Below are 20,000 nucleotides of genomic sequence, written 5' to 3' on the forward strand. Positions count from 1 at the left end.
ATTTTGAGACCTCGAGAGATTAAATTAATTTGTGCGTCAGTTAGTGTGTTTTCCTAGAGGTTCTTAATATATTTAACCCCTGTCGCATTTTGAGAACTGACTTTTTTCTTGGAAGACTATTTTCTTCTTACTTTGCGTGTAGCAGTTTTCCTTTGTATTTTTTTAGAGAATGATTTCCCTTTAGTTGCGTTTGACCCAAACGTAGTGTTGTTCAAACATTTGACAGACACATATGAGTATTTTTTACAATTTTTATTCTCTGTGACATTGTTAAGTTTAGACATAAGGTAGTCGTACTGTTCTTTTAGCTTAGAAGCTAGAGCTTCGATTTCGTTACGATCCTTTGTGGTTGATACATTTACATTTTTGTTGTCCTTACGGCCTTTGCGGTTTGCCATTGACATTTCCTTATTAAGTTTCTTTTTTTGTATTTCAAGTCGACGGTAGTGAAACCTAGTCAGGGCAAATGATTTTTAAGTAGTCTAATGGATTCTTCTGTTTTCTTTATCTTTGCTTCGGTTGTGTCAGAAACTTCGCTTGCTTTCCTTTCCAAATGTTTTTTTTTCCTTCGTTCTCCTCATTTGGTGGTACTTGAAGGGTAGCTTTCTGGTAACTTGTCAGCTCGTAGTCATCGCTGTCGCTGCTATTTGCACCTTTATTACCAATTAGTTGGTTGTATTCTGTGTTTAGCAGGCTCTGAGACTGTTGAGCTTCTTCGGAGTTAATGTCATTGTCGACCTCCATGTTCATAATTTTCAGAAAGAATGTAAATTTACTAAGCAAGACCGGCGGTTTCGAATCTTACGATTCTCATCAGTTGCTATGTACGTGGAAGGTTGAGGTGAACTCTGAAGCATTCCGTACTGCTACGTTTGCTCGGAGATCTTTTGTTCGAATCCCGTTGGAACCGCCTGAATTTTTCAGTTGTTATAATTGGAGACAATTCAGCTTTAATTGTTTAGATAAGCGTAAAGATCACTTTCCTCTTTCGTCAAAAGATTTTTCTACTTGTAACTTTGCAAAATGAGGGGTGGTCCACAGGGGTAGTCCATGGACCGGTTCCACAGGGGTGGTCCATGGACCTGGGGTCCATGTTTTACATACGTACTGAGTATGCAATCTTGCAAGCTTGACATCTTAATTTGTAGATTGAAGGGGGTAGTTTCTAAAGAAACTGTGATGCTGCGTCGGTGGGGAAGTAGTACACAAAAATTTGGTTTATTAACGGAGTTGATAATGTAAAGTCCATTAGCTCTGACGACGGGCTAACGCTCGAAACTTCAGCTTTTAGAATCTCTCTGTACGGTGGCCAATTCGCATTATCAACTCCGTTGATAAACCAAATTTTTGTATCTTATTTTGTAATTGAGATAACCTAGCATTTTGTCGTTGGACGGTTTTGCAATAGATTTTTAAAGAAAAAAAAGAGAGAGAGAAATACAGTATTCCTTTAACGTGTTTGCCCATGAAGGTTTCTTTGGTGATTTTTTTCGGGTAAGTTCAGTTGCAGTGTATTTCTAGAACTGCGCGCAGTAAAATCATGATAAGTAAGCTTAGCCGTTAATTTTTTGATGGAGTACGAACGGTAAGATGGACTCGCAAAGTTTCTTTTATTGTTGTACAATTGGTATCTCTGGAAACATGCCATTTTAGTTTCTGGAATGCGATTTTTAAGTCAACTCAACTGGAAATATTATGAAGCAATCTTGATTCCAAATTGTACAAACAAACCTCGTCATGTACAGGAAGTAAATGATGCCGTTTGATACCGCAGTTATTCAAAACATGCATTCGTATGACTTGCGATTTTATGAGCATCTCCTGTTGATATATATGTCCTTTGTCTCATCCAGGAAACCAATATGCATCGGCTTTAATTGCCATTTGAAAGAACCAGCTATTGAGCTTTCAAAACATCATGCAACTTTGTGCCAAAGTACTTTCAACTACATGACCATTGAGCTCGACAACGGAATCCCTTCTTTCATTCTTTCCAGGGATACAAACCCGATTCTGGACAAGTTATCAGATGTTTCAGAGGGCATATCTCCATTTACACAAATAAAATCAAGTTGCACCGTCCACGTCATTGTAAGAACAAAAGGCAGAAAGTTTTTTCGTGGGCTTATGGCTGATTAGTCTCGAGGACTTTGCGAGAGCTCCGCGCAATCACGATGGCACTTTCACTTCTGGCGCTTTAACAGCCAATCAGATCACGAGTTTGGTCGGCCAAAATTGGGCGACCGTCCGGAATTCCTGAGAAACGTTTGCTCAGGCCCAATTTTAGCGAGCGACGACAAAAGAGAACATATGGGCAAAGCTAAAAATGGGCCTGATCGCAGGTTACTTTTAGGCTTGCTTAAGTATTATACATTATCATCATTATCATTGCCCGGTCGGGCCACCCCAGGTGAGCGAAAATTATTGGCCAGCGATCACGGCCACAAGTTGAAAGGCGGCATTGCAAACCCTGAGCAATGACAAAGGCCTGCATGTAGAAGTGCACTTTCCAGAAAAGAGTTCCACTGAGTTAGCAGTAAGGAGGCGTGAATTGTCCAAAAAAAGGTTCGCGCTTAACTATTATCAGGAGTCGATCCACCTACTAAGACATTCCGGATGCTATCGCAATTAAACCACACCTCGAACACTTGCTTAAGAAAAAGGGCGATACACGGGGTTCTGGAAATTGTCAGAGCACGTTAGTAGAGCACAAAAAACGTTTAAAAACTCCTCGGATCTAGCGTTTTATCGAGTATCAAGAGATGGTAACTGCATACACAAATTAACAGTCAATTTCCTGTTAACCCTTTACATTCTTAAAGTAAAGTACGATCGTCCCGGACGATCGTACTTTACTTTATGATATGACTCCTGGATTCAAACCATTTACAACCTTTACATTCTGTTAGTGACTACCATCTAACTTCTCCTTACTAGATCAATAGTTCGTCAAGTATACAGGGCATGAGAATACAGGAATTGATCACCAGAGATCAGTTACGTCAACGCCGATACAAATTTTCCCCACATGTAACATACGAAATGAAGTATAAGGAGACACATGCAGATACTGGGAATTAAAGGGTGAAAATTTCCAGATCTAGAGGTATACTTACGTACATGCATAGTCCCGGTCGAGAGATAGTTCGACCAAACACCTCTAGACTTCGCTTTCGGTGATTTAGACACGAGAGCAGTAAGATAATAAGTAACTGTTGGAAAAAGAGAATCAAGAGGTTACGTTGATTATTCTCAACTATCAACATGGTAAGTAGCATGCCAGAATAAGAGGTCTTGCATGATTGCTATATATCCTTCGTGGTATTAATAGTGCCTTTCAATCTAAACGTTCTGCTCATTCCATAATTTCTCGAGGCCGAAATGCCTGACCATTACCGTCTCTCTTTTGCACCGTGCATTTATTGAAATAATTTCTCATGTATTTCTTTCTTTTACTACGCAGGCCCGGGCACTTAAAGACAAAATCTCGGCTCCAAAAGCCATTTCAGTTCGGCACGAAAAGTAGACAGCTAAAAAAGAATGCATCATTGTCATGAAATAACTTGACTTGATCGTGAAACCGTTGTTATTTCGGTCTTTTTAGTAAAGTGCTACTTCGATCAAAAATCACTTCTCGTTTTTCTCTGCATTTGAATACTGAAAAGTGCGAGATCTTGGGCAATCATTTCAAGAGAAAAGCTATTTACTTCGACGGAATTTCTTTTTTTTTTTTTTCATTGAACAGTCCGCCATTATTTGGTGCGGTTCAGACCGATAAGCTTTCAGTGATCTGGATCCGGAGGAGAAAGTGACGTCATTTATTCAGTAGGCTTAAAAAATGCAGTGTGTGAATGCCGCTTAATTGGTACGCTGAAAGCCAAAAACACTCGTGATATATACTAATTAAGTGGCATTCACACACGTCATTTTTAAGCCAGTAAGTAAGTGACGTCACTTTCTCCTCCGGATCCAAAAAGTGGAGTTAAAATAAACAGTCTTCCTCTTGAAATGACTACAAAAAATTTCACCTGTTGAGCATTCAATGCACGTACCTTCGAAATGCGAGGAAAAACGAGAACTGATCTTTTCGTCGTAATAGCACTTTAACTTGCCACTCGATCATACACCTTATTCCAAAATGGCCACCATTTTAGTATTACTATGTTTACTTATCCCTTGCTGCATCGTTCAAGGTTAAATATTCTTTTGAATTTTAAGTTTAAGAACGAGGGAACGAGGGCTAACAAACGAATACTAAAATGGCGGCCATTTTGGAATAAGGTGTCAGTTGCACCCAACGACTGGATGAGCGAGAATTACTTCCCAGAAGTACCAAAAATGGTTCCCGCAACGCTTTAAGGCGGGTCCGTCTCAATTACAAGCCTGTTGCTAAGAACGAAATTATGCCAGCGAATTGTCGGCGGCGTTCTCGCGAACAAGTGCCGACCAACCGTCAAAATGGCAATTCGTAACCAGAGTTATCGAGCTTTTTGGCCAGCGGGTGAGCGCCTGAAGAGACTCTGGGATAATGGACTTAAACATTTTTTTTATTGGTCGCTTTCATAACAATGGCTATCAGCTTCGTTTGCGCTGTCGCAGCGATAGCTAGACGAAAGGCGAACTGTCAGTTGGTGGGTACGATGACTGTTCAAGAAACTCGTAAAATAATTCTACCTAAGGCACGCTGACCGATTTTTTTCTTGGGTAATATTCGAGCGAAATAGCTATCGCAGAAGAAATTATTGCTTTCTCCGAAAGCATAAATGAGCAGTTGGCGGCCTTAACGCGTTGTCGCACACAGTTACAAGTCAACTGCAAAACATCTAAGAAAATATGGACACGACATAATCCGGTAACTACCAACACGATGCAAGTTGTGGAATCCGAGTTTGTGTTTAGAGGTTTTCGATACGCAAGAATGCGAAAAATGCCAACAAAATTGCAAGCAGACGATACATGAATAGTGCAATCGTTTAATTTGAACTGACATGCAAGAATACGCATGCGCAACTAGTGCCAGTGCTTGTCCAAGTACAATCGTGCGTTTCATACCAAAAAAAGCCTTTCAGTCAGGAGAATGGTCGCAATGCTAATATTTTAAGGCGATAAGAAAAAAAAAAATACGCCTTACCCGGCGTATCGGATTATTGTTTTTCGAAGTAGATCGAACACAATTTCCCAAAAGCTGTGAGCACAACTCTCAAAAGATTTACATGTTCGATAAAAATTAAAAATTTCGACAAACCCATACGGTAGAATTTACGCTAATGAAGTTCTACGTCTGATCATGTGAATTTTATTCGTTCAAAATGCATCATGCCTTAGTCTTAGGGTTTTTGAGTTGTGATCACGTGACGTCACCAAATATGGTCAACGACCATTAGCTGAGAGAAAACTGAGAATTTTCACCAATAAACCACATATGGCCAAGCGGGTTGTCTATTGCCGTTCTAGAACCTTAGAAATGGCCGATGGAAGTTTACATAGCAACTGGGACTGTAGTTAAAGTGCACCTAAATTCAAATATGTTTTGTTTCTAATTTTAATCTCTCCACCAAAAGCAAACATATTTTGCCATTTGTACCTCTAAATTCTGCTTTTCATGTGCCACACAAGTTACGCAAAGTTAGCAAAACTGGCAATCATTTGAACCCACGACCGAGCTGTCAGAAGCATCTGTCTAATCTCGATTTTACGTCACAAACTGCTTTGCAATGCAAAAACTCTTTGAAAACTTAAATGCAAAGCAGTTTGTGACGTAAAATCAAGACTAGGCCCATGCCTCTCATAGCACGGTCGAGGGTCCATAATTGCGAGTTTTACTAACTTTACATGGCTTGTGCGACACATGAAAAGCAAAATTTCGAGGTGAAAATTGTAAAATATGTTTGCCTTAGGTTGAAAGAATGATCTTGGCAACAAAAAATGTTTGCTTTGAGATGCACTTTAAGAAGGACACCCCTTAAAAGCTTGTGTAGTGAGTTTGTAGCTGCCCTATAAAATATTTATCTGTTCGGGTGTTCTAGGGGAACTTCAGGTGTCTTTCTGGCCTCATCCGAAAGTTCTAGCAATCGTGACGGGTCTCATCAAAAACTTTACATTACGCAGTCGTCTTTTTTCCCCGAAATTTTTAGGAGACGTTTACGAAACATGATTCTCAAACGAACTTTGGCGAAAACAGTAGAGGTTATAAATTCTAGCCTATTTTCCTTCCGAACAATGTCCCTGAGGTGTGTACTTTCGCAAACACCTGTATAAAGCTTTAGTGTCTCATCACCTCCGAAGTTTGCCTAGTGGACTTTCACCCTGAACTTTAAGGATCATGAATTAAACCGGTATATGTATCACGGGTCACGTAAATTCGCCGTCATACAATACACCAAGATACGATGTTCAATAATCTGAAATGTCTTTCGCACCACGTGACTTAATCAAGTGCATGAATGGCAGAGAAAATAAATTAAGAATAAAAAAAACATAATTAACGGCATAAAGTGAAATTGACTCCTATACTACGTTCCTTAAAGAATACTAAACAGGCCAGGACCCCTTTAAAGACTAGCTAGCCCACCAAAACGCTCTCTTTGTGAAAATTACTTAAAATACACATTATCATTCAATGTCTTACCGCGGGGATTAATGCCAGAACCGTCAAGTAACCCTGACTCATTTGCTCTACGCAAATGTAGACTGTGGAACTGTTAAACAAAATACAACAATAACTTTGAGTTTACCGAGTAGACTGCGACTTCTTTTATTATTTTTTAGACATTAAACTATTCCTGGGAATTACACCACAAGCAATAAAGATCTACAACAAAATGAAATGACCCCAAAAAATCAAAATGTGCGCAGATACAAAGGCTTTGGAGTTGGTCACTGCCAATTGAAAGTCGCAAAGCGCGCAAGAGTATCCATGTTCCGCTGCCTCGCGCGCAATCAGTAGTTGTATGCGCTTATTCAGACCGGATTTGACAGGTAGTCATCAAATGACGTCATCAATCAAAAGACAAAAGAAGGGGGCGTGCATAAATTAGGGGCATGTTGGGGCATGACGCAATGTGTCGCTTTTAACCCTAACACGTGAAAGAAGGGGGCCTGCATAAATTTGGGGCATGTTGGGGCATGACGCAATGACGGCTGTAACCCTAACCCTAACCCTAACAGGTCGTCGCATAAATTAGGGTTAGGTTAATGAGATGCTAGTCACGAACGTACATGAAGGTTTCTTTTATTGAGAAAGTTAGCTAGATGTGTTTGCTGTGCCTGTGTTCTGTGTCCACCCAGCCATCCGGGTGGTAACGCAAATATATAGCGAAAAGAACAATGGGAAAGACAGCGAGCCAATGAGGTCAAGGCGATGTCATCACGGGCCAATGAGACACCGCTGACGTCAGTATACATTAACTTTCTGGGCTTGGGGTCACGTACCTACAAAGTGAAGTGAGAACCCTATTGTTTTGAAGCGAGTCAAACAGAATTTTAAAACACATACACAAAAGGCTTTACACGCCTGGACAAGTCCACAAACGCTTTGTTCTTTTTTAAACTAAATTTGCATAGAGGCGATCGAAGCGTGAAGAAGGAAGAATATAGAAGAAAAAAAAGTTGTTTTGTGTGGAAAAGAGGAGCATTCTCAACTCTTTTACGCTTTTTAAACAAACGTGAACTCCGTTGTTACAACCTTTTTTTTTTTTTTAAGGAAAGTTTTTCAACCTCGCGCTTGAATGAAACACGGGTAAATGCAATCTTTTTTATGTAAGAATACACAAAGACATCCTTCAGTGCACAGACACAAAGAAAGCCTACTCAACAGAACTGAATAAAGCCTTTTCTGAAAACGCTTGAAAAAAAAACCTTTGGATTTTGAGAGGCGTTTTATACTGTGGTATGGTGAAGCGGGAGTTGGTTTCATATCGTATTTCAACACACATTTGACGCAGTGAGCAAACAACAATATACATTTCAAACGCTTTATTAAAAGATAGATTAAAAGATAGGTTGTTAGTAGATTGTTCTTCTACTATATTTGACTATTGTAACCTTAAAACAAACATGTTGCGTTGCGCTTAAATAAATACTGTGACTCTGATAATGCAGTTCTGTTCAGACGTACAGAATATGAAACATTCGAGACCGGACTAACTCGAACGATTTTATTTGCAGAATGCTATCGTTAAGTCAATAAAAACACATCAACAAACATTTCAAACGTTCTACTGAATTAACAGAGAACGCTTATCACAAATGTGATATTTGCGAGAGATAGTTCTCTTTAAACAAACCTTAATCCGAAAAAGGTTGTTTTGAAAACGCACCCTATGTACAACAAAGATTATAGTTCTTAAGTCAATAAATACACACCAAAAAACATTTCAAGCGTTTTACCGAATTAACAGAGAACGCTTATCACAATGTGATATTTGTGAAAGTAGTTCTCTTTGTAATTCACTTGCATTCGCTGCATCATGATTGTTCTATTATGCATGCACTGTTTCAACGCTTTTTGAGCGAAAATAAATCACACACGCGCAAATGAGAGAAGAAAAAAAAAATGTTGTAATTCACTTGCATTCGCTGCATCATTAGTGTTCTATTATGTATGCACTATTTCAACGCGTTTAGAGCAACAATAAATAACACACGCGTAAATGAGAGATGAAAAAAAAAATGTAATTCACTTGCATTCGCTGCATCATTATTGTTCTATTATTAATGCACTGTTTCAACGCTTTTTGAGCGAAAATAAATCACACACGCGCAAATGAGAGAAGAAAAAAAATGTAATTCACTGGAGTACACTGCATCATTATTGTTCAGTAAGGTTCCCACTTTGTATTACTCCTTAATCGGGCAACCATAGGTGTTCTCGCCCTGTAGGACCTTTTAATAACCCTCTTCTCCGTGGAATCTGGGGGCGTTTCAAAGATCCAGGGATCTGTGTCCTTTTCGATAGGAGAAGGTGGTGTTTCTATCCTGACAGGAATTTTGGATGGACCAACGGGTGTGGTTGGAAGTTTCCTGTGTGCTGTCTTTTTGGGTTGTACCTCGGATATCGTTGGAGAATGGTTTGGAGTGGGCGCATTTGGAGCTGTTGTCGCGGTCCCTGCAGGTTTCGTCTTCGTTTCGCTCTTCATTTGTTTTGACAAACCTTGGTACCGTTGTAATAGTTGATCCAATAAGGCCACTTTTTGATCTGCGGGCAAAGTAGAATCCGTGATATGTTTCATGTCTTGATCCAAGCGCGTCAAGGTCGTGAGTTGCGGAGGTGAGGTTAAGCGATGTTCTGTCTCAAGGCTTTGCAATAAATGCTCTGGAACCAACATCATCTTTTGTACGTGTTTCATTTTAGCACTTTACCCAATAAATCCAAAGCGAACGGTGCAATCAAAGAGGCGAGAGCTGGCAGGAATCCTCCTTGCTGATTGAGAACTTCTTTTTTCTTCTTCAGACTAGGTGTCTTGCGAGTCAAATACAGGAGTTTCGACTTGTGTGGTTTCAAGCGTTTAAATGATGAACTTGGAACCATAATGTTCCCTTTAAGTAGATTAAGGGCCACTTCACTGATGGCTTCTATTTGTCCCTTACTAGCGTGAGATATCATCTCTTTCCGCTGTTTCCCTCTGCTTGTAAAACAAGTGCAGAGAAAGGGTAAATGTTGATTGACTTTGGAAGCCTTTACGAGTTCTTGTTTTCTTCTCTCGGTAGCTTTTGAAATCTTTCTAGAACGCAAAGTCATGTCACCACCACTTTGATTGTTTACTGTCTCCTCGCGGTGCAACAATTGCAAAGCCATGGCGTTAAATGAAATCTACCGGAAAGGGTTCATTGGTTTTATAGATTTTCTTATCAACGTAAACAATGGGATATGAATGTGACTCTGGGAAGATCCTTGTTCGCAATCGTTGAATGTCCGGGGTTCGTGGATGTAAATCCATCATTAAGTATCCAAATGGTTGTGATGTAGCGTCTTGAAAACTCTCCCACACAAACGGAACGCGCCCAGAAAACGCCTGTTGTGCCAGTGTCCTCAACCCCAAAGTATCTCGAGGATTGTTAAAGGCAATGATGTAATGAGCATTAAGAGAAATGCTCCGGGAAAACTTTCCTGGGGGGAAAAGGTTTTGTGTCAAATAAATGCAGGTGACGTCACAATGATGGGACACTTTGGTGAACAAATCCAAAATGCGCTCGTCATCGCTACAGTTTCTCATGAGGTCATCTAACACGAGCAGACCAGGACGATGAGGGGGTGGAAATAAGGCGGGAATGTCGTCGGGAATACCCTCCATAAACGTGACTTCCTTTACCAATTCCTTAAAACAATCTTGCCATTGACCGTAGCAATACACGATCTTGCGAATGGGGCGTTCAAATAAACAATCTGCGTGTTGAAGTATTTGGCGCGTAAATGTTGTTTTTCCGCATTGGCTGGGGCCAGAAATGATAATACTGCTGGGGCACTTGAATTGAGACATGTTCACAGGACGAAGCTTCAACGATTTGTGTACACGAGATAGAATTCCCACCCCTTTTACTAGCAAATACACACAAAAACAGCAACATTTTGTTTACTTTTCAACATGATTTTATTGCTTATGGACACAGCGAAATGACTTACAACCTTGTTGAAAGCAATCATTAACTTTAGGATACATGACTGAATTAAAATAAGCGTGTACACTCCGTTCAACTTGTGCATCGTTCCACTGAGAATCATATCGTTTAAATTTAGCTTGAACAGTGTTCATATCAACATTCCGTGCTCGCCGAATGAGATAAAACAAACAATAATCTCCACAAACATCCGAGTTTAGTCCTTGCAGTGGTTTGTCGTTATAATAGGTAACTTCCCGTAGAATGTAGGTATCCATGTTGTAAGTTTCAGGAGGAAATCCGTAGCTGTCAAAGAATTCACTTTCACGAGGCGATTCAAAGTACATAGCCACCCAATGTGTCCCAGGTTGGTCATGAGGGTCCGTATTCGCGATGAGTCCGGCTGGGTAGGTGTTGATGACAGGTAGCCTATCCCTTGGAAATACGCCTTGCATCAGAGGTGCTAACACAGGGTCAGAAAGACAGGCTTGCCATAGTTCTTGGGTCGTATGCATGACGATGAACTAAGAGCCTTGTGACAAATCGTAGACCACGCGACGATTGCGATCAATTTCCAACTGATTCTGAAATTCTGCGTACACAATTAAATTCAGAACTGAGTTCGTTTGAGTTCCAAATTTCAGGTACAGGTTCACGTTACCCGTTCGATGAGGTATCAGATGATCGGGATGTCCACTTCCTGCCGGTGTCAAATCAAAACGGAACAAACCGTATCCGTTTTCCCAATCCACTCTATCAATGTCAAGCCCGTGCCCACAATTCATGTCTCCACTTCCTGAAAACAGCGTGTTGTAACCATCGATGTTTTTTCCACCCGTCAGATCCAGCGCAGAATAAGGCATTTCTTCTCCATTCACAGTCAGCCGAATGTCTTGCAGGTCAAACAGCTCAAAGTTGAAAGGATTTCTTGCAAGGTTTCCGTTGAAGGCATCGTTTCGCACGAGTCCAAAAATGATGCACTGAGGAATGAAACCGTGGAATAGATCTGTCTCAGTGTGATTTAAGACTCCTTGAGGGATGATCCTTGCCTGCGTAGGGGTTCTGGTTAGGGTATAGATGGCTGGTAGCGGTGCGCTCCCTTTGTGACCTTGCATGATCTGTACATGTTCTAGTTTCACACTGTCTGCAACACGCACTGTTCGTATGCGAAGCGTACTAGACATGACCTTTAGTTTGCAGTTGTTTGGAGTCTCCCCAGCCATTAGAACAAAAGCATCGTTGTTCAGATCCACTTTGACTTTGATCTCCAAACCGTCAAGCAACAACTTGTCAATATTAAACACGTCACAAAGAGGTACTCCGACCAACCCAACTTCTGCGCCGTTGTTAGTAAATGTGGCTCTTCTATTCAGACCCTCATTACTTTCTGCTGTATTATCTACTTCATTCATGTGTCCAGCAGTGTCTTTGTAATACAGAGCTTTGGTTAAGTACGATTTCTTGGCCTGTTCCGTAAAGTTCAATAAGGTCTTGATGTAAGCATTGTATGCTTGAGTGTCTGACTGTTCTGTTACCAGCGTTTCGTTGATCTTGATGGTAAACTGTTTGATGATGGAATGAAGGGCGTTGTTGACCAGAGTGTACTTCTTACCATCCCCTGTGGGCGATCCATCTTGTTTGGTAATCTTTACTACCAATCGCAGCTCTGTCTTGTTAATGTCAATGTAGTCAGCTAACGGTTTGATGACAAACTCGATGGGGTTAGTTCCCGTTTGAACCGGTTCGTAATCGATCCATTTGCTGCTAACAATCGATACATCTGTCACAGGTACATCAAACAATTGTAAACTTGAATTCGCACCAGGGGCTGAGAGAGGGTGAGCTGATGCCATCTTTAATCAAAAATAGTCTTGAACGTTGAACGAGATGTTCTCCTTTACTTGGTCTGTCCTTCACTGTGCCGCTTTGACGTATACGCGCGCTTATATACTCTTTTTCCTCGACCTTGCTGTGTAATGTCATCAATGACCCCTGTGAGTAAATTTTTTCCAGCAGCTTTCGCTCTTGTCTTGGCAGCTTTCTTTAAAGGTTGACCATTGATCACGTCTTGGACAAGTTGCATTCCCGTTTCCAATCCAGTATCGAGCATTCGTTTTCCCACTTTTTTTGCTGTTGTTTTGAGAAAGGGAGTTGCTGAACGGAACAAGGACCGAAACATTCCACCTAAGCCGTTGCCCCCTTGACCATAAGGGTGTGTTCCTCCGTAGATACTAATGTCTCCTCCTTTACCGTGCTGCCTATAGGGTACAACATGTCGTCCGTATGGGTAATATCGGTGGTTCATAGGTAATAACATGTTGTTATAGAATATCACGACGCCGAAAATGCAGGGTCACGCGTACGGCTCCAGAAGCAAATGGTATCAATTGACCTGTGTCTCCCCTTATATTGATCGCCACGTATGAAAACACAGTTGTACGGAGTCTATGGTAGGAGGGCACCTTGACCTCTTCTGTGATCATGTTCCCCGGCTGACCACGAGGAACAAGCATCCGAAGTAAGTTCGCTTGAGCATCTCCCACTACTTGAGACTCGATTAAATCGGAATACACGTAGATGGTTTGAAAAGCGTCTCTCGAGAGCAATCCCCATACCAATTCGTCTTTTCTGACAAGTGTTGTCGTTGTCCTCGCAAGAAGGACGCTGTGATCATCATTCTGTTGGACAAAGCCTCCGATTTGGTACAGCTGAGGAATATTATACTGATGGTTTAAGTACCCCAAGGCGCGAGCTAATGTCTTTGGTAGAATCACATACCAACCGGCTGGTAACTTCAACTCAAAGTAATCTTGTGCTTTCTCGTAAATGTAAAAACACTCGTTTCCTTCCAGACTCGTAATGGTCTTGTCACTCTTCAAATAAATGTCTCTCAATCGATTGTGTAGTCCCTTCGTCACACCGTGAATGACATCTTTGACCGTACGGTAAATGCCACTTGGTACAGGGATGTTCAATTTCCAGGGTTCAGGGCCAGTCTTACAAAGCAAAGTGTAGGACAATTGATTCTCACCTACGTTTTGCCAGGTGTAAGGGTAAATGATGCGTGTCATGGCCACCTCCCAGTCTTCACTTAGGTGTAGTTGACTTGGTAACTGCATCTTAAAATCGGCCGCCTTGTTTTCTGGATACTGAGTCAGACTTGCATCACTGGTCAGCACCATGTAAAAACTGTTGGTCATGTTGATCGACGGCGGAAATGTAAAACGACGCTGACGATACCGTCTAAAAATGCCGGCGTTTGACCGTATCCACTCGTTAAATATATTTCAATGGTCTGAAATATCTTTGTCCGCAAAGGTAGGTACACAATATGTTCTCTTTCTTCAAGGAGTGTTTCTCGAAAACTGCCCAGAGGTACCATCTCATGTAGGAGAGGTAAGCGCTTGTCACCCACCTGCCACGGTTCCACGAGATTGGTTTGAACTTGAACCAGTCTCTGCTTACACGAACAAAGCGACAGCGAAGGAGGAAAGATGTAAATACCCGGATATGTGATGGATGTGCCAGATGGTAAGATGAACCAATCATGACCATATTTTCTTTCTAAGGCGAGTGCAACATTCAAACGAACGCTGGGTGTAAGAGTGTTGTTTTCGGTTATCCATCCCAACGCGCGAGCTGTAGACAATGTGATCAGAAGTCCTTCAGTTTGCGAGTTTAACGTTACATTCCATTCGTCGTCCACTGTGATTTCAATCTTAGATGGTGGGTCAGCGATGTTCAGGCATTGTAACATTCCTTCTGTGACATCTAAGGCTGTATAATACTTGCCCTCGGGTAATACAAACGGTGTGGAGTCACCTCGACGATCCAGCATGATGTGAGAATGTTTGCAGTCATTTGTAATGTCAAACATTGAGAGCGGATACACGATATGATGCAATCCTACTTCCCAATCTTCTTCATCTTTCAGATGGATTTGTCGAGGTAGCGCTACGCGAAAGGAGGACTTGGAATTGTTTAGAAATAAATTACTGCTTGCATTACTGGGAAGTGTCACGTAAAAGTCGCTATCTTGAATCATGTTTGTTGTAAAGCGACTAACTGGTTATGCGGAATCCAACTGTCGTATTTCTTTGGCCAACCTTTCCAATGTACCAACACCTCCTTATTCGCTCCTCGTCCCCTGCGTTTTAAAATTGTTTCAATACGAAACAGGTGTTTTTCCGTTTCTATCACTTTCTGTAACTCAAATTCGTAAAAAGTGCCTTGAATCCAGTCACCGTCTGCTTCCTTTAGGCGATACACGGGTGGGTCGCGCGGAAGTCTCTGAGCAACAGTGAAAGTTTCCTCCGTCCAGGATGGTAAGTAACCTTTTTCAAAGATGCGTTTATGCTTACTGATCTTGACTTGATCTCCCACTTTGAATTTATACTTTGTCGGCTTTTTGAACAGATTTCTATACAAATTGTTCCAGACCTCTGATGCGTTATTCTCGTTGACATCCGCTGGTCTCATTTTGATGCTACGGTGCACGCTTTGATTGTAATTCCCATTGACTAAATCGTCCAGTTGGTCCAAATAATGGTACGAGCTGCTGGTTGTGAACATACGCCACATAAGTTGCTTCAAAGTGCGGTTGAATCTTTCAACCACTTGGGCCTTGGTTTCGTTGTAGGTTACAAAATGATGTACATTCTCCTTTTTGAGAAAGGTTTGAAACGTTTTGTTCTTAAATTCGGTTCCGGCATCTGTTTGCAACTTCTCAGGTTTGCGACCTTCCTGGAAAATGCTTTCAAAGGCCACCACCAACGAGGCTCCTGTTTTCGATTTCAAAGGCACCACCCACGCGTATTTGGAAAGGACATCGATACAAGTCAGTAAATACTTGTATCCTTGATTCCACTGACTCAAATGTTGCAAATCAACCAAGTCCGCCTGCCATTGCGAATCTATATCAAACACAATTACTCGGTTACGACGAAAGTGTTTTCTTGCAGGTTTGTGTAGGGTATAGCCAGGTTGTTGGCGGAGCCAATCGAGTACTTGCGTGCGTTTCAAACCATACCGACGCGCCGCACGATACAGTTTGTCGACTCCCCCTAAAGCGGATGGTCGATCCACTTCATAATACAATTTCTGTAATAGTTGGTTCGTCTGATTTAGGGTCCGCGTTTTCTGTTTCTTCTTCTTTTGCATTTTCTTCTTCGTGATTGTCGGTGACATCTTTCAATTCGATGTGAACCTCGCTACCGCAACACGCAACTAAACATCGCATTCTCTGACATATGTCACTTAAAGAAACTGTAGGCGATGAGCTTCCACACACGCGGCTTGCAGCACTACCCATGGTGTTAAACAAATGATTAGATCTTCTTCATTCGCAGACTTTTTGTAACAATTTGCCAAACCATCCACCAGAAAGAAGGATAATGTATCGAGTACGTGACACATAAGACTTTGTGGAATGTATATTGTTCGGTAAATGTAGCGTTGCATTGGTCCATGTAGTAATAAAAACTCAACAAGCGACCGGGGTTCATTGGATGTAACTCCTTTACAAGTTCTAACCATTGCTCGCGAGGTGTGCTGTGAAAGATGTGTCCTGCAAAACAACTCCGAGCGCAAACCCGAACCAAGACAAAGTACACTCTATCCATGTTAACGAGTCTACTGAAAAACGGGCACTGCACGTATTCCTTTATAGCACTTTTGGTGAATTCAGTCACTCACTAACATGGTTAACACTTGTGCGTGTGTGATTTATTTTCGCTCTAAAAACATTGAAACAGTGCATGCATAATATTGCTTGACCGGTACATGTGCATCTTTATTGGGTGCGCTTTCAAAAGAATTTTTTATTTACTTTTCTTTTGGATTAAGATTTGATTAAAGAAAATCTATCTCTCGCAAATATAACATTGTGATAAGCGTTCTCTGTTAAGCAGCGAACTCAAGTGAATAATGTGTGTGATTTATTTTCGCTCTAAGAGCGTTGAAACAGTGCATTAATAATAGAACAATAATGATGCAGCGAATGCAAGTGAATCACATTTGTTTCATCTCTCATTTACGCGTGTGTTATTTATTGTTGCTCTAAACGCGTTGAAATAGTGCATGCATAATAGAACACTAATGATGCAGCGAATGCAAGTGAATTACAAGATTTTTTTTTCTTCTCTCATTTGCGTGTGTGTGATTTATTTTCGCTCAAAAAGTGTTGAAACAGTGCATTAATAATAGAACAATAATGATGCAGCGAATGCAAGTGAATTACATTTTTTTTTCATCTCTCATTTACGCGTGTGTTATTTATTGTTGCTCTAAACGCGTTGAAATAGTGCATACATAATAGAACACTAATGATGCAGCGAATGCAAGTGAATTACAACATTTTTTTTTCTTCTCTCATTTGCGCGTGTGTGATTTATTTTCGCTCAAAAAGCGTTGAAACAGTGCATGCATAATAGAAAAATCATGATGCAGCGAATGCAAGTGAATTACAAAGAGAACTACTCTCACAAATATCACATTGTGATAAGCGTTCTCTGTTAATTCGGTAAAACGCTTGAAATGTTTGTTGGTGTGTATTTATTGACTTAACAACTATAATCTTTGTTGTACATAGGGTGCGTTTTCAAAACAACTTTTTTCGGATTAAGGTTTGTTTAAAGAGAACTATCTCTGGCAAATATCACATTGTGATAAGCGTTCTCTGTTAATTCAGTAAAACTTTTGAAACGTTTGTTGATGTGTTTTTATTGACTTAACGAAAGCCTTCTGCAAATAAAATTCGTTCGAGTTAGTCCGGTCTCGAATGTTTCATATTCTGTATGTCTGAACAGAACTGCATTATCAGAGTAACATTATTTATTTAAGCGCAACGCAACATGTTTGTTTTAACGTTACAGTAGTCAAATAGTAGAAGAACAATCATTTATATCTAGAGTATCTTTTAATAAAGCGTTTGAAATGTATATTGTTGTTTGCTCACTGCGTCAAATATTGTGAAAAGTATTTTGAAATACGATATGAAACCAACTCCCGCTTCACCATACCACAGTATAAAACGCTTCTCAAAATCCAAAGGTTTTTTCAAGCGTTTTCAGAAAAGGTTTTATTCAAATCTGTTGAGTAGGCTTTCTTTGTGTCTGTGCACTGAAGGATGTCTTTGTGTATTCTTACATAAAAAAGATTGCATTTACCCGTGTTTCATTCAAGCGCGAGGTTGAGAAAAAACTTTCCTTAAAAAAAAAAAAAAGGTTGTAACAACGGAGTTCACGTTTGTTTAAAAAGCGTAAAAGAGTTGAGAATGCTGCTCTTTTCCACACAAAACAACTTTTTTTCTTCTATATTCTTCCTTCTTCACGCTTCGATCGCCTCTATGCAAATTTAGTTGAAAAAAGAACAAAGCGTTTGTGGACTTGTCCAGGCGTGTAAAGCCTTTTGTGTATGTGTTTTAAAATTCTGTTTGACTCGCTTCAAAACAATAGGGTTCTCACTTCACTTTGTAGGTACGTGACCCCAAGCCCAGAAAGTTAATGTATACTGACGTCAGCGGTGTCTCATTGGCCCGTGATGACATCGCCTTGACCTCATTGGCTCGCTGTCTTTCCCATTGTTCTTTTCGCTATATATTTGCGTTACCACCCGGATGGCTGGGTGGAAACAGAACACAGGCACAGCAAACACATCTCTCTTACTTTCTCAATAAAAGAAACCTTCATGTACGTTCGTGATTAGCATCTCATTAACCTAACCCTAATTTATGCGACGACCTGTTAGGGTTAGGGTTAGGGTTACAGCCGTCATTGCGTCATGCCCCAACATGCCCCAAATTTATGCACGCCCCCTTCTTTCACGTGTTAGGGTTAAAACCGACACATTGCGTCATGCCCCAACATGCCCCTAATTTATGCACGCCCCCGTCTTTTGTCTTTTGATTGATGACGTCATTTGATGACTACCTGTCAAATCCGGTCTGAATAAGCGCATACAACTACTGCAATCAGTCTATTATTACCGCTGTCAAGCAGACTATTTGAATGACTGGCTTACCGTGATCAAATATAGGAAAGTAGCTATACTTATAACCAATGACAGACATGTCAAAAGTGATCGATTTAATGACGTTTACACCTGTTTGAAGGAGTCGGTGAACTTAAATTACGTTACGTCATCACTGCTATGATTGACGGTGATAGAACAAGAAATATGGCCGCCATGACACATTACTGAGAGATTTGGCAGCGCGTTTCTGTGAATCAGCAAGGCGTGAAAATCGTCTTATTCTAACTTGTTTATCTGGTTTGAGAGTCGTTTCAGAAAGTGCTCGATATCTGTGGGTCAGAGGCAAGAAATGAACTAAAATCAACTGACAAGTTTCTTCAAGTGACTCTTGGACAAGAAGGGAATTTCAGCCTAACGTTAGTCGCGATGATAAATATTTAGGGTGCGTTCGATTGACCCTATTACGGAATAACGATACGTAGAGTGATGATTTAAAACGGTATCTCTGGCGTTTTGAAGCAACAAGGATAATAACTATCTGTTTAAAATATCATTTAGCCGGTGTTTTGACAACTTTAATGTTGACTTAATGTGAATCTCCGTAAAAGCGAAGGATTTCTAACTTCTATTCCAAGTTTTCCTATTCCGCAATACGGTCAATCGAACGCACCCTAAATCTCTCTAAAGTCGTCTTCGCGTTACCACTTAAATTATCCCTTTGTGGCGTTCTCGGAGGAAGAAATCGCAATATAATAGGCGTCAACAATTTTAAGTCTGAATCTTTTATGTAAGAACCAACTCCAGCTGAGATTTCCTGCAAATTACTTCCATGTCATACGAACGATGCATTTCAGGGACTATTGCTTTTACTATCAAATTATTGAATTCAAGCAGAGGGACAAAATAGAACCAATTTCTTTGTAGCGGAGTCCTGGAGGCGTTAGTTAATCTATGTTGCAACCTCTTCCCACGCAGAAGGAAAAAATGTGGGCGCCAATGAAAAAGTGAAACAACAAAAGCTCACTATGTGCCATTCGGGCTTCCAATACGCCGTCATATGCATGCATAATTATTAATCAATTTCCAGTCGTTCTAATTATTTTTTTGTTTGGTTTTTTTTTTCCTTTTGTTTTGTTTTTGTTTTTCTTTTGTCTTCCCTCGTTCCTATATTTGTGCATTTCTTCAAAGCAATGCTGATTTGACCTCTGCCCAAACATTAATATTCCTCAGGAACTTTCTCGAGGAGTAAACTAAATATGTTTCTGCTATTTTCTTTGATCTTGCCTTGGATTTGGAAATTGACGTGTGACATGATAATTAACCCTCCAGCTGAATTAAGAAAATTTGTAATTCTTATTCTGATCGAAGACCAAGAGCCTAATGCGGCTATCACTCTCCCTGAGTATTCCTTACACTTGACGATTTTGGCGATT

General features: G+C 40.6%; 2 protein-coding genes across 2 annotated transcripts in view; both read right to left on the reverse strand.

Annotated features, from left to right (window-relative positions):
- The window catches only part of LOC137992553 (stimulated by retinoic acid gene 6 protein-like), a 63,871-nt gene that overhangs the window by 41,596 nt on the left and 2,275 nt on the right, over positions 1-20,000 (reverse strand). Inside the window, exons 2-3 of the mRNA XM_068837930.1 lie at positions 6,629-6,698; positions 3,121-3,212 (exon numbers count right to left, since the gene is read on the reverse strand). Of these exons, the coding sequence (XP_068694031.1) occupies positions 3,121-3,212; positions 6,629-6,698 (162 nt within the window). The remainder of the gene's footprint in view (positions 1-3,120; positions 3,213-6,628; positions 6,699-20,000) is intronic.
- LOC137986755 (uncharacterized protein F54H12.2-like) lies at positions 11,121-12,449 on the reverse strand. The gene has a single exon (XM_068833670.1). It carries the CDS (start codon positions 12,447-12,449, stop codon positions 11,121-11,123), a length of 1,329 nt encoding a protein of 442 aa, XP_068689771.1.

Source organism: Montipora foliosa, chromosome 2 (assembly GCF_036669935.1).
Source record: "Montipora foliosa isolate CH-2021 chromosome 2, ASM3666993v2, whole genome shotgun sequence".
In the NCBI taxonomy this organism is placed as follows: Eukaryota; Metazoa; Cnidaria; class Anthozoa; order Scleractinia; family Acroporidae; genus Montipora; species Montipora foliosa.

Excerpts from the sequence above, each read along its gene's own strand:
- LOC137986755 (XM_068833670.1), bottom strand. The coding sequence starts at position 12,449 with ATGGCATCAGCTCACCCTCTCTCAGCCCCTGGTGCGAATTCAAGTTTA.